The sequence below is a fragment of the Panthera uncia genome, chromosome C2 (genome assembly GCF_023721935.1).
Source record: "Panthera uncia isolate 11264 chromosome C2, Puncia_PCG_1.0, whole genome shotgun sequence".
NCBI classification, from domain to species: Eukaryota; Metazoa; Chordata; class Mammalia; order Carnivora; family Felidae; genus Panthera; species Panthera uncia.
The window spans coordinates 4,335,407-4,349,658 of record NC_064810.1 but is presented as its reverse complement, the minus strand read 5'-3'; the positions used below and the strand labels follow the sequence as shown (position 1 = coordinate 4,349,658).

Here is a 14,252-nt window from a genome sequence, read left to right as displayed (position 1 = left end):
AGCCAACAGGTGCAAGCAGCGTGGGTGTCTGTTGGCGGACGAGTGATAACCACAATGTGATATATCCATACGGTGGATTATTATTCGGCCCTGAAAAGGAAGGACGTTCTGGACATTCTGACACCGGTTACAGCGTGGATGAACCTCGGGGACATGATGCTGAGCGAAACCTGACAGACACAGAGAAAAACTGTGGGATCCCACTAGAGAGTCAGAGTCCCAGCGTCGGCAGGTAGGGTGGTGGGGGCTGGAGGAGGGAATGAGGCGTTAGTGTTTCCAGCGGACAGAGTTTCAATTTGGGGAAGATGAGTAAGTTCTGGAGGTGGACGGCGGGGGGTGGCTGTTACACCGGTGGGAATGGACGTAACAGCGCTGACCTGCAGACTCCAGAATGGTTAAGAGGGCAAACGTTATGTGTATTTCACCACGATTAAGAACATGACTCTTACTGTCTAGAATAATGGCCAAAAGTAGCCGTTTTATAATAACGGTAACCTGACGGTCTTGCCCGTTGCTGCAGTAAAAGTGTAAACGCTTTGTCTTTCTTCCTAACGTTGACTAAAAACTGGCAGTACTTGAACGTGGGGACCTGGGCGAAGTTAATCCCGTGTCTCTTTTCGGAAAGTTTAGATCTGAAATGGCTTCTCAATTGCTTGTTACCAACTCTTGAGCACAAGGGAGCATTTAGTGAAACTCCGGAAATATCTTGAGAGTTAAGACGTCATACCTTTGATGAGAGTCTGCTTAAACTCCTTCGGAAAATGTGCAGAAAGGGCTGATTTTAAGCTAAAACGATGTCTCCTAAGATCCCTGGAAACCTATAACGGATTTTGGGGACTGAGCGGTTAGTTGTCTCTTTGGGAAGGAAGAGGCTACCTTGCCTTCTGGAAGTAGAAGTTTCCCTCCCTCCACAGTCACCCGAATATGGGACATACCTGCTTTTGAGCTTTTTATTTATTTTATTTTGTTTAATGATTTTCTTTAAAAAAATTGTTTTAATGTGTAGTTTTGAGAGAGACAGATAGAGAGTGAGTAGGGAAGGGAGCGGAGAGAGAGGGAGACACAGAATCTGAAGCAGGCTCCAGCTCTGAGCTGTCGGCACAGAGCCTGATGCGCGGCGTGAACCCACGAACCGTGAGGTCATAACCTGAGCCAAAGTCACTGAGCCAGCCACTGCTTTTGAACTTTTTAATAGTGCTTTCTTTAAAAACCGCCATTTAGCGTGAATTTTCTTCTCCATGACAAAGAGAATCATTATTATCATTGGCCTCAGTAAACGAGGTCTAGCCTTGTAACTCTGACACATGACTGCTTAAATATCCGCCTTCCTCTGTCAGTGTAATTGCATCCTGACAACAGGTAGCTTACATAAGCCCAGAGGCCAAGGGAGACTCCAGCCTGGGAGGTGTCCAGGGCTGTGACATCTCCATAGAAGAGAGGCCTCCACCTCCCCAGCCCCCTCCCCAGTTTACCTACAAGAGGGAGGGGCCGGGCAAGCAAATGGAATCATCCAGGCCACCTGTCACGGAATATCCCTTTGCAAACAAGCGAGCGTTGTGGCTTCCAACTGCTCTTCCAGAAGCTTGGTCGATGTGAGGCTGCTTATGGCAGTGCCCCCAGGAGTCTGTGCTTGACTTCTGTGTCCAAGGGGCAGAGAACCAGACCCCCGGACTGTTTTGATTCTCGAAGATGTAGCCAACAGCCCACCCTTCTTCGGGCTTGACACCGGCTACGGTGAGCCCAGTGACACATGGGCTCCTGATCCTGGCCCTGGCCCTGCTGGTCACCGGTCAGGGCAGCCCTGCGTGCCTGACCACTCCCAGGACTTGGCGTGTCGATGTTGTCTCCAGTCTCTGCCGCCTAAAGCACAGGCGGAGGCCTAGAACACCACGTTCATAGGTGAGGCTGAGAGCAAGAGCCGGAAACCCACAGACACAGCTTCATCAGGGCTTGGAAGTGGGTTTAGAGGGTTCTGTTGCCTCTTTCCAAGTGCGCTCTGAGGCCGTTGCTACTCACAATGAAAACTGTCCTTGGACCTGGGAGGCTGATGCCCTGTCCGGGCTGCTGGGGGCTGAGCCTTAGGCCAACTCTGCCCGGAGGAAGCCCAGCCTTGTGGGGTGCCCCTGCACACTGGGGGAGACCCAGGCTCCAAATGTCCTTCCTTGTCTGAATTCTGTGGGCAACAGCTAGACTTAGGCGCACAGATTTCGAAGGCTGAAACTATTCCCTCCCGTTTTACAGATGAGCAAACTCAGGGCCAAAGAGGACTGTTCCCGGGGCGCCTGGCTGGTTCAGCTGGAGTTGCTTCCGACTCTTGATCTCAGGCTCGTGAATTGGAGCCCCACATCGGGTGTAGCAATTACTTAACTACATAGAACTTAAAAGTGACTGTACAGCCAGCTAGTGGCCAAGTGGAGACCAGATCTCACTACTTCACTGCGGGGGCCTCTGTCCCTGGCCTTTGACGCTTGGGGAGGCATCTGGCTCTGTCTGCTTTGGGAGACAGGCCCAGGCCTCTGCTTTGGAGACTCCCCATTTACAAACCAGGCTTAGGTACCTACTGAGGTTCTGTTCAGAGGGAAGCCCTTGGAGAAGTGCTCCTGGAGCACTTGTCCAGCCGAGAGGGCCGGTGTGGGCTGGGCTCCGAGGAGCAGGCTCTGAGCAGAGTGTAGCTGCGGGGCATTCATGGTAGTGCTCTTAGAATCCACGAGGGGCCGAGGAAGCAGGAGTGGGCAGAGGGTCCGATGAAGCCCAAAGGGCCTCAACTGCCCCGCCCCGGGGCACTCGGGCACTAGGAGGGCCCTGCAGAGCCCTCCCGAGTTGGGCGGACGTGGCCAGGCCTTTGTTATCCAGTGTCACTCGTCATTATCTGTGGCTGTCCCCAGGAAGGGCGTGACCTTGGGGGAAGAGGCCAGGTGACCTCTCGCAGCCGGGCAGTGGGGAATCCGGGCAGCGCCCGCACGCTCTACCGCCATTGTGTCTTCCACGGGGGACAAAAGGGTATTTGAGACCCTAGGTGCTTAGAGGGTTCTTTTGCCTTGTGGGGGCGGGGCCAGGTCACGTGGACTTCCCATCAGCGGGGAAAGCCCATCTCTCTGCCGCCCTCCTGCGCTCCCGGGGGCTGGCTGGGAGAAGCTTGTGCAAGAACTCAGAGCTTCAGAGTTGTGCAGGCTGTTCACCAGGATCTTGTTCACCAACATCACCTTTGCTGGTTAGCCTTGAGGTGCGAAGGGCGGTCAGGCTGCTGAGGGTGGGGCACGGGCCCGGTGGGTCCTGCCACAGCCCCCCTCCCCCGTCACCCATCACCCATCACCCAAGTGTGAGTTCCACTCCGCGGTGGCCCCAGAGGGTAAGGACGGCCACGAGAGGCGCCGTGGGAGAGAAACCGGGAGCCCAGTGGAACCCCCGAAGCCCTGAGGGAATCAGACCCTAGGAAAACCCATCTGGAGGGCGGAAGTTAACTGACTCCAGCTCTGAGTACAGACGGCACCACTCATTCATTGACTCAGCAAACCTTTATTGAGCTCTGTGCTCAGGGCTAGTGCATCGAAGCCGCTGGGGTGACCCAAGGAGGCAGAGGAAGCGGAACAGCTTGAGGAAAGGTCCGGCCCGTGGAACATACGGGACACAGAGACTCGTGGAAATGGAGGCAGAGGGAAGAGGAAAGGAGGTGGAGGGTCCCAGTCCCCCAGGGGACCGAGTGTGGAAGAAGGACTGGTGGAGTGAAGCGGCCTCGCTGGCCCTGGGGTTTAGAGTCTGAGCCGAGTGTGGGTGCTCCTGGCGCCCGGGCCAGCACCCCGGTGTTTCGGCACATGGCCACGTTCACGCAGGCACCGCCTGCTGCAGGGGAGTGGCCGCAGTGCCCCCCCCCCCCCCCGGGGAGGGCTGCTGGGGACCCCGTGCCAGTTCTGGCGCTGATACACCGCGATGCAAGTCAGCCCGCAGACGAGGGCGGACAGAGTCGCTCCAACCCCTTTGAGAACTTAAAACATCCTGGTGAGCAGGGCACAATTCTGGGCGCACCACACATGAACGATCTCAGGTGCCCCTCAGAACAGCAGCCTTTAGCCTTCCGCTTCACGGGTGGATGAGGACGCCAATGCCCGGAGAGGGTGTGTCATTTACCTGAGCTCCCACAGCCAGCCAGTAGGAGGCTAAGCCGGCACCCAAATCCAGGCGTCACAGACCCTGAAGCCACTGTATTGTCATGCTGCTCTGCTTTAGAGAAGGTGCAGAGCGTATCCTGGGACCGTATCCTGGGACCGTTGGCGGAAAATGAACCTGAAGCCAGCAGCCTATGAATGGACACCATTAAGGGCCCGGGCTCTGGATGTGTGATGAAATCTCCCCCACCCTTCGCCTCTCCAGTCTTGCTACCGGGGCGGGGGTTGTGTCTGGAAAGTTTCAAAACTCAGGGACCCTCCCTCCCTGCGGTAAAACCACCCCGGGGATGGGTTTTCACTGCAGAGGGAGCTGCAACTCCTGTGTCCGGAAGGAGATCAGCCGTGTCTGATCTGGGGTTCACTTCGGTTCTTAAGACAGGGACCCCCGCATCAACCCTCCCGCACCCCAGATCCCGCGCTCCTAACCTCCACCTGTACGGCCAGAATTAACCTGCCAAGCCCTGAGCACCCTGTGGAAAACCTTCACTGCTGGTTTTTTTTTGTTTCTTTTTTCCTCCAAAAGGAGCTGAGGAATCCATGTGGCCCTTGACGTGTGTTTTTCTAGTAGGAGCCTCGTTGCAGTAGTGAAAGCCCAAGCGTGCGTGAGCGCGGAGCCTGAATAAATCGTATAATCAAGCTCCTCTTAGCTGAGTTCGGTAACATCTGTTTGTGTTAAGTGGAGCCCTTTGAAAGTGATTCCCCCCCCCACCCCGTTCTTTATAAAACAACCTTAATTTTAGATTGTGGAGAAATGGCGCGTGGCAATTATTTTTGCTTTCTTCAACAAGATGTGTTTAAGTAAATGAGATTCATCTCCAGAACCGAAGCGGAGAAAGAACCTGGTTAACAAGATCAGCGCCTATAATCACGCGTAATAACTGTGGGCAAACAGCCCGAGTAGCTGGGCCGGAAAATGCCGCTGCTTGCGGGTTCTGCTTGCCGGCCGACTTCAGCAGATGGGCGGCTAATGTAATTAGGGATCGTTGTGTTCAATGAGCCATTATTTAAACGATCTGCTCATTTTCCTATCTATTAACCTGCTGAAAAAGAGACAGTGATATCTGAGAGATCTCCAGCTGCTAATCGCTAACTGGACGCGTCACCCAGTTCTTTCCTTTAACGCGATGTTTTGCCCTCCTGCAGTGACGAGCAAATGACTTTCTGCAAGGTGATTGCCCCATGCATCAGCAGAAGATTAAGGAGGGACAGACAGTGGGAGACACGCACAGTCTGGATGTAGGTTTCGGCTGGTGGTAGAACGGTCAGGTGGGTCATCGTCTTGGAGGGCTCTTCGCTTTCCTGACCACACTTGGCTTTCGTTCCGTTCAGGGTCTCTGAGTTTAAGCATATTTGGTCTCTGGAGCACATAAGGCAAGGTTTGCCAGAGTCACCCTTCTCGCGTTTCTCCCTGCCCTGAGACACTGGTGGGGGCAAGGCAGTGAGGCAGGGAGGAGCCCGTGACTGCAGGGAACAGCTGGGTCTGGGGCAGCCCGGACTTCTGGGAGGCGGCAGAGCGCGCTGTCCAGCTGTCCAGGTGAGGAGCCGGCAGGTGGAGGTCTCAGGCCATCCGATGCTGTGTTCACTTCCTGGCACTTCATGCCGCCCTGGATGCTTGAAGGGTCTTTGCTGCTGCAGCTAGAGAATGTACCGGAAGCTCCAGTAAATACCAGGGCACATGGGTGGGCACCAGAACCTCTGCTGTTGTCTTAATTCCTTTAAAAATGTTTTAATGTTTATTTATTTTTGAGAGAGAGTGCGAGCAGGGGAGGGGCAGAGAGAGAGGGAGACACAGAATCCGAAGCAGGCTCCAGGCCCCGAGCTGTCAGCCCAGAGCCCGTCGCGGGGCTCGAACCCATGAACCGTGATATCTATGACCTGAGCCGAAGTCAGATGCTTAACTGACTGAGCCACCCAGGTGCCCCCATCATCTTGATTCTAACATTGGTTATCCTTGGATATTTAAGAGGTAAACGTGTGGTTATTTTGTAGAGCACCTGGGACATGAAGTGAGCCCACCCTAGCCATTTCTAGAAAACCTAGATACTTTGCGCACACATATCAGGAGTTTGATCTCGATCTCCCTCCAGCTTCTTGGCAGGTGCACCTTCTCCCAGGTGTGTTCTTACCCCTACAGGTCAGCTGATTAGCAGATGCCTGAGGTAGTCATTGTGGGGAATGACAAAAGGAGGCAGGAAAATCTGTTTTGCCCTCAAGCAACTTTCAAGCTCTTTGAAAGGAAAGCTACTTGGAGAAAAGGAAGGCCAGTAAAGACCCAGACAGGCCAGACTCCCTCAGCTTCGTCGTGGCACCAACACACAATGAGGAAAATAAAACCCCACAGCAGGTGCCATTTTAAAAATGAGTGAGCTTTGTCTAGGCAGGCCAGGGCGTGAGGATAAAGTCCTGACTGTCCCCAAGGACACTCCTAAAGGGAACGTCCTGAAGAACCCGTTAGATTCAAACTGTTCTGGAACCAGCCCTTGGCCAGAGGTCCCTTGGGATGTCCTGGAGTTTGTGGTGGTGGCACTGAGGACTGACCTCAGTCTTCCCACCTCCTGCAGAGAGTTGCATGTGTGATTGGCACAAGCAGGTATTGCTGGCTCACTGAGAGTCTGCACCAGGGAGCAGCGAGGCACAGGCAGCGAGGTGGGGTCCTGCCCAGACGCAGGCTTGTGAGAGGTGGGGCCCCCTGGATCCAGGGCTCTGTCACCGCTCAGCAAAGTGGCTCAGAAGCACGTTGTCGTGAAGACACTGGCCGTTCACATTTCGAAACCTGTCCAGTCCTCACCCACCAGTGTGCCGAATGGTGTCCTTGCTTCAGGATTATTTTGTAGAATGGCATCGCGCGGGTTTAGCTGGGGCTGCTGGGCTTGGAGAATATCGTTGAAGAAGTACACGCCAAAGGGGAAAGTGTGCTTTAGAGGTAGTAGGAGTCTCCTACGTCTTCTCTCTCATCTTCTAGAATAGACGGTCTCAGATCTTTTGCCTGCTTGGTATTTTGCGTATTATTGGTGGGTGTGCAATACAGACTTGTCTTATAAATGAATAAACAAGTTTCTTTTGCCCAGAATACGCAGCGACTTGTTCACGGCTTTCACAACTTTATCGAGCGGCCAAGATGCCCTGGGCGCTGTCCAAGGTACTGGGGCCGAAGCGGCGAATCCCACCCAGGCCCTGCTCCCCTGCAGGGTGCCCCGTGCTGGGATGTCCCCTGGAGAAGACCGTGGGGCGCCGTCCAGTGTGGAAATGGTGCACCAGGGGCTGGGGACACAGAATTCCTAGGAACAACGTGTACGGCGTTTCCAAGAGCACAGAGGAGGGAAGTATCTGCAGGGGGGATGAGAAAGGAGGGCTGTGGTGGGAAAACTAGGAATGTTTCTGGAGCTTCCGGGGGCACTGGTCAGTAGTTGCCTGTGCTGCTTACATGCTTGCAATCGAGACGGAAGTTTAGCTCAGTGATGCCTGGCCGTGCTGGGAGGCACAGGGCAGTGGCTCCAGGGAGTGTTTGGAGTTTTTATTGCTTTTACGGAGTGACAAAAAATTTGTCCTGTTAATTCCTGCAGTTCTGGACCTTTTTTTTTTTTTTTTAAATGTTTATCTGCATCTTCAACGTCCCTTGATGGGGCTGAGCGTCCTGGGGTTTAGACCATCATGGGTGTGTGGACTTGAACCCAAGGAGGCAGAAAATGCTTTTGGAAGTTCAGGATGAAGGATGCCGCAGAAGGCAGTGTGAATGCGTGAAGTGAGGCTCAGAAACCGGTACCCTGAGCCTCGGAGGTTCAGCTTGTTGCAGAGCAGAGGCACGGGGCAGGTGGCACTACCTTTTTTCCCTTGTGGCTTGGATTCCTCCCAAAAGGGGAGCTCTGGCGGGACGTCAGCACACACGACGTCTGTCTCCAGCATCGTCGCACAGAAAAAAGTGTCGGCTTGCTGCTGGGCAGAGACGTTACTTGCAACACAAACCCACGGTGGTTTCCCTGGACATCCGTCCCTTGCCTGACTTTGGACTGCCTCATTTATTGGGGTGATTTCTCTCCTCAGATCCTTTGCTCCAGGAACGACTGAGGTGGCCGGCTTTGCCGAGCCATGACTCGAATTGAGTTTTCTTGCGAGCTGAGCCCTGCTGAACTCGCTGGGAAAGAGAGGGTCGTACCAGATGCCTGGACGGTTAGGAGTCGGCTGCGTAAAAGAACGGAGTCTGTATTCTGGTGCAGCTTTCTCTGCTTTCGTGTCCCCCTGCCTCTGCAAAGCGGGGCTTTGTTTGTTGCGGTAGACGTAAGCGCAGGGGTGTGTGAAAGTTCTGGTAAGATGCGGAGGCTGTTGGGGGGTGGATGTCTACCCAGAAATTCTCCTAGGCGATTGTGCCTCTGACCACGCTTGTTGTGAAAAAGCACTCGGTGTGGAGGTGGGATGCCCCTGGGCAGCCGTCCTTTCCTGCTGGGTGGCTGGGTTCGTGGAGACCCGGAAGCGCTCATAAAGGTGGCACGCTTTTCCTGACCGACCATGAGTGTGGGCAGGAAGGATACTCATGTTCAGGATTCTAGAGTTTTCTCGTCTGTGATTTAATGACAGATGAAGTATTCCTCACTGTTGTGAAATTGTTTTTTGTTGTTTTGTTTTATTTTTCGGGTGATTGATAGGTCTTGCCACACTTTCTTCTTTTATTTATTTGAGAGGGCGCGAGAGCATGAGCACGGGAGGGGCAGAGAGAGAGGCCGAGAGAGAATCCAAGCAGGGTCCGCGCTGTCAGCGCACAGCCCGAGGTGGGGCTCGAACCCGTGAACCACGAGATCATGATCTGAGCTGAAATCAAGAGTCAGATGCTTCACTGACCGAGCCACCCAGGCGCCCCTCACTCTCTGTTTTTAAAGGTGTCGAATTCCCCGATTGGCCTCATGAAGGAGTCCTGGGGTTTTACCCTTCTCCTTTGTTTCTCTGCTGCTTTCCTCCAAGCAACTTGAGAAGCTCTTCTTGTCCTCTGGAACCATTTAAATCTGGAAGCGGGATCCCGTGTGTTGCACGGCTGAGCGTGTGTCAGCTTGGACCCAGTGTCTGCTGCTGGGACAAAAGCCTTGGTGCTTGACGGGTTGCATTTTGGCAGTTCGTTCCCAGGATGGGTAAAGGTGCCATCCTTTGCTGTTTTCACGTTGGCCATATGTGATACTGCGACTTACTAGAAGAAATCTATGTTTGATCTTGGTCCAGTTCCTGGCAGAGCTCCTGAAACCCGAGGAGCTCCCCCAGGGATAGGACTGCTATTCAGAGCAAGCCCCCGTCCGCCCACACCTGAGTGACGTTAATGAGCTTGCTCTTGGGACGGGGAACCAACCTGGGAGGAGAGTTGGAGTTCAGGCTCGCCTCGGGAGGGCAGACGGGCTGGAGGTTGACCCAGTCATCAGCGGCCGACGATTTCATCAGCCATCCTGAGTGTGAGGCCTCCATGAAAACGTAAACTACAGGATCAAAATGGAAATGGGACATGGGAAGCCATAGGATTAGGAAAAATGTATTGAGTTGGATGTATGTGGGATGGGTTCCTGTCTTAAAAGAACTGATTTTGAGGGGATTGCTTTTACGTTTATTTATTTATTATTTTTATTTTATTTTTAAAAATTTTTTTATGTTTATTTTTGAGAGAGAGAGAGAGAGAGAGAGCACGAGCATGAGTGGGGGAGGGGCAGAGAGAGAGGGAGACAGAATCGGAAGCAGGCTCCAGGCTCCGAGCTGTCAGCACATGAGCCTGGAGATCATGACCTGAGCCGGAGTCGGACGCTTAACTGACTGAGCCACCCAGGTGCCCCAATGTGAAGGGACTTTTTAAAAACCTGCACAGAGATTCTGATAAGCCTGCTTTGAGGATCATGTTGTGTTGAGTCACTGACACTGAGAGTGGGAGCGGAGAGCTCTGCCCTGTAGGAATATCCGGCCCTCCCGGCTGACCTGCGCACGAACTCCTCCCCCCGGGCGCACCTGCCCTGACTGCTGGAGGCACGAGAGGTCTCTGCAGCTCCTTTCCGGTCCAGCCCAAGTACACGCAGACTTGGCGACAGCCTCGGGGCTGTTGGGCATCACATGCTTGAACGGGGGACCAGATGATTTTTATTCAAACTGCAGGCTGTCTGACATCTCCTCTCTGTAGGGGAGTGAGATTTTGCACCTTTTCCAGTGACTCCGTGTTAGTAGATGCAGACGAAGGGCAGAATTCACTTCCTGAAGTTAAGGCGTATCGAGTGATTTTTATCATCTCATTATTCAGTACGTTTTAGAGTCACGTCAGGCCTCAGGCCCCAGATCTGCCCGCCATTCCGCCAAGTGTCATGGATGGGATCTTCAGTGCTGGGAAGGGCACCCTCTGAGGTCACAGAATTGGCTTTTGTTTGGGAAAACGTGGGCAGTGCATTCGCTGTGCCCACGGCTCCAGGGCAGGTGCTCCCAGGACGGGTCGTTACTCCTGGCCATTTCCACAGCCTCCTGCAGGGGAAGGCCAGGGCACTTCGATCGGCGAAGCGGGAGCCAGAATTGCTGTCTGCCTGGCAGCCTAAAACAGGGCCTCCGCGGAGCCTGCCCACAGCACGTTCAGGTGCCCCAACTGTACCTTGTTTATTTTTTCCCGAATCTGTATTGTCTTTCAAAGGAAAAGTTGGTGTCTTTGATTTTTTTTTAACCTTTGAGAATCATTTAGCTGTTCACTCAACACATATTTGAGCGTCTACTCTGTGTCTGGCCCCGTTCCGGGCACGGGGACAGAGCAGCGAACAAAATAGCACATATCCCTGCCTGAGAGCTCACACGCTAATGGGGTGAAGGGGAAATGGGCAGCTCCTAGAGCCAGGAAGTGGGTAGGCGGGTTAAAATAATGTGTTTGGAGTAAGACGGCGTGGGTTCAGACCCGGCCCTGCCACGCACACACCCGCGTGTGACCAGGTTGGTCAGCCCCTCTGCACCTGCTTGCCCTATCTGTGAATAAGGGTGTCGACGCTGCCCTCAGAAGGCCCTTGTGAGGGTTCAACACGTTAGTGTCTATGCAGCACTGTAAGGAGTCCCTGGCACATAGTAGGTGCTGAGTCCTTGGCACATAGTAGGTGCTGCTAGATGCCTGCCATTGCTGTTGTTACCCCAGGAGGGCATGAGCGTCATGGGAGCAGAGGGAGGAAGGGAAGGGGGTGCCCAGCAGAGGCAGGGAGTTGCCATTCAGAAGGGTACATTGAGAGGTGCCCGTTGAGTAAAGCCTTGGAGGACATGGGGGGATGTGCACTGCGGCTTTCCTGGGAGGGCACTCCGTGTCCCGGGTCCTCCCGGGAGGGCACGCCACGTCCTGGGTCCCCCCGGGAGGGCAGTCCACTTCGGCACAGGCAGCGGGTCGGGGGGCAGGGATGGCCCCAGTCTGGAATGTCCACGGAACAGCATGGTGGGGGTGGAGTGAAGTCGGGGCGCCGGGGACTTGGCAGCCGGTGTGAGGACTGAGGCTGTCGAGCCGAGGGAGGGCAGGGGGTGGTGCACTCTGACTTACACTTTTGTAGGGTCACGGTGGCCACTGGGGGGAGTGGACCGAGGGAGGAGACGGGGACGCTGGTTGGGAAAGGCGGGAGACGGTCACGCCACTGGCCACGTTGGTCCTAGCAGAGGTGACGAGAGACGGGCAGGTGCGGAATACAGCCCGGAGGAGGGGGTCTGGATGTGGGGCCTGGAGGAGAGAAGCGGTGAAGGTGTCGCCACGCTGTCTGGCCTGAGCTAACGCGACGGAGCCACCGTTAACAAAATGGCAACAAAGTCTATGGACGCGGCAGGCCTGGGGGTGCCAGGGGCTCGGTTCTGGACACGTCAGACGTGAGACAGTGTGTTTGTTTCCTGGGGCAGCCATAGTGAAGCACAGACCGGGTGGTCTGACACAGAAATGTCTCCTCTCACAGTCTGGAGGCCAGAAGTCTGAGGTCAAGGTGGCGGCCAGCCCGCCCTCCCTCTGGGACTCTGGGTCGAGTCCTTCCTTGCGTCTGCTGGTTGCCGGTGATGGCCGTTAGTCTCTGGTGCCCCTTGGCTGCACCTGCCTCTGTCCAGTCTCTACCCCTGTCCCCTGGCCTTCTTCCTGTGTGTCTGTATCTTCACATGGTGTTTTCCTCTTGTAAGGACCGCAGTCCTGTCGGATGACGGCCACCCTAATGACCTCATCTTAATGACATCCGCAAAGACCCTATTTCCAAGTCAGGTCACAGTCACAGGTTCTGGGGGGTTAGGACCATGGTGTGACTTTCTGGGGGACACATTTCAACCCCTAACGGATGGCTGTTGGGCATCCAAGTGGAGGTGTTGAGCGGGGAAGGCCTGGGGGTGCCCGCGTGGGAGATGTAGGGGAGTCACGGGCGTGTGGAGGGCAAAGCCGTGAGACTGATGAGGTCGCTGCCACGGGGCGAGTGTGGCTGGTGCCTGGCGGTCGCAGGGCCAACCTGTGGGGGACTCCCGCACACGGGGCAGAGGAGAGGCACCCAGCAGTGAGACTGAAGTGGGCAGGCAGGAAGTCGGAGGAAAACTGGGAGCGTAGAGTCCCGGAATCCAGAATGAACACCGTATTTCCAGGACAGAGTGGCTGACTGGGCAAGATTCTGCTGAGGGAGGGGGTCAAGTGAGAGAAGCGTGGAAAACACTGGATTTGGCAAAACTGAGGGTTTTTCCCAGAGCAGCTGTGTAAGTGTTGAGAGAATTCTAGGTAAATACTTACCCACCTGGGTTATCTCATCAATAGCTTATGTTTCTTAGCAGTTTTTTTTTTTAAGGTTTGTGTATTAAAAAAATCTTTTTTAATGTTTATTTTCGAGAGAGAGAGAGACACACACACACAGAGTGTGAGTAGGGGAGGGTCAGAAAGAGAGGGAGACACAGAATCCAAAGCAGGCTCCGGGCTCTGAGACGTCAGCACAGAGCCCGACACGGGGCTTGAACCCGCAAACTGTGAGATCATGACCTGAGCCAAAGTCGGACACTTAACCGACTGAGCCCCCCAGGTGCCCCTCTCTGCTGTTAGCTTCTTAATGGACTGTTCAGATTTCAATTTCATAACGACTTTTAACACAAATTTCTCATTGATACAAGTTTTTTTCCAAGCAATACCTTGTTCTTGGTGCTTAGTTTCAGAAAGAATTCTTCGAGCATTGCCTTCTTCCAGTAACCTGATAGTTTCTATTTTTTCCCCTTCAAAATAAAAGCTGCAGATTCTCGTGGACACTGGAAGCAGCAACTTCGCCGTGGCAGGTGCCCCGCATTCTTACATAGACTCGTACTTTGACACGGAGAGGTGAGTGACGGGCGCGTGGCTGGGCGCGGCAGGGTTTCAGGGCACCGGGTGAATACTGAGCAGACACTGGCATAAGAGAAGCCGAAAGGCTGTGTTGTTTAAGGGGGGGGGGTCTGTGTATGTATGTATTCATGTGTCTGTGTAGACATCTGCGTGTATATTTGTATACCTAGATATCTGTGTATATGTAGACCTGTGTGCATGCATCTATTTGTGTAGACATTTGTGTGTATGGCTGTGTGTATATTTGTGTGTGTGTGTACATATTTCTGTGTATGTATAGACATTTGTATGGTTGTGTGTATTTGTGTGTATATATTTGTGTAGGTGTAGATATCTGTATATGGTTCTGTATGTACTCGTCTGTGTGTGTGGTTGTGTGTATTTGTATTTGTAGACATCTGTATATGTAGATATTTGTATATAATCGTGTGCGTATTTGTGTGTATGTGTAGATACTTGCATACGTGTGTATGGTTGTGTATCTATTTGTGTGTATACGTATATGGTTGCATGTCCATTTGTGTGTGTATTTGTAGATATCTGTGCATGCATATATGGTTGTGTGTATGTGTAGACATGTGTATGTAGATATCGTGTGTGTACGATTGTGTGTATATTTATATGTATCTAAATATTTGTGTGTGTAGATATCTGCGTATGTGTGTATGGTTCTATATATGTGTATATGTGTATATAGTTGTGTATATATCTGTGGGTATGTGTATGTGGTTGTGTGTATATCTGTGTGTATATAGATGCACAGATATCTGTGTAAGTGTATATGGTTGTATGTGTGTAGA

At 53.3% G+C, this 14,252-nt stretch overlaps 1 protein-coding gene across 2 annotated transcripts in view; it reads left to right on the top strand.

Annotated features, from left to right (window-relative positions):
• The window catches only part of BACE2 (beta-secretase 2), a 72,238-nt gene that overhangs the window by 9,794 nt on the left and 48,192 nt on the right, over window positions 1–14,252 (top strand). Inside the window, exons 1-2 of one of the 2 annotated variants that reach the window (XM_049627836.1) lie at window positions 5,328–5,399; window positions 13,361–13,449. In XM_049627836.1, the coding sequence (XP_049483793.1) occupies window positions 5,343–5,399; window positions 13,361–13,449 (146 nt within the window). In that variant the 5' untranslated portion in view covers window positions 5,328–5,342. Of the gene's footprint in view, window positions 1–5,327; window positions 5,400–13,360; window positions 13,450–14,252 lie in introns of those variants that run through there. The other variant, XM_049627835.1, reaches the window with a different exon arrangement.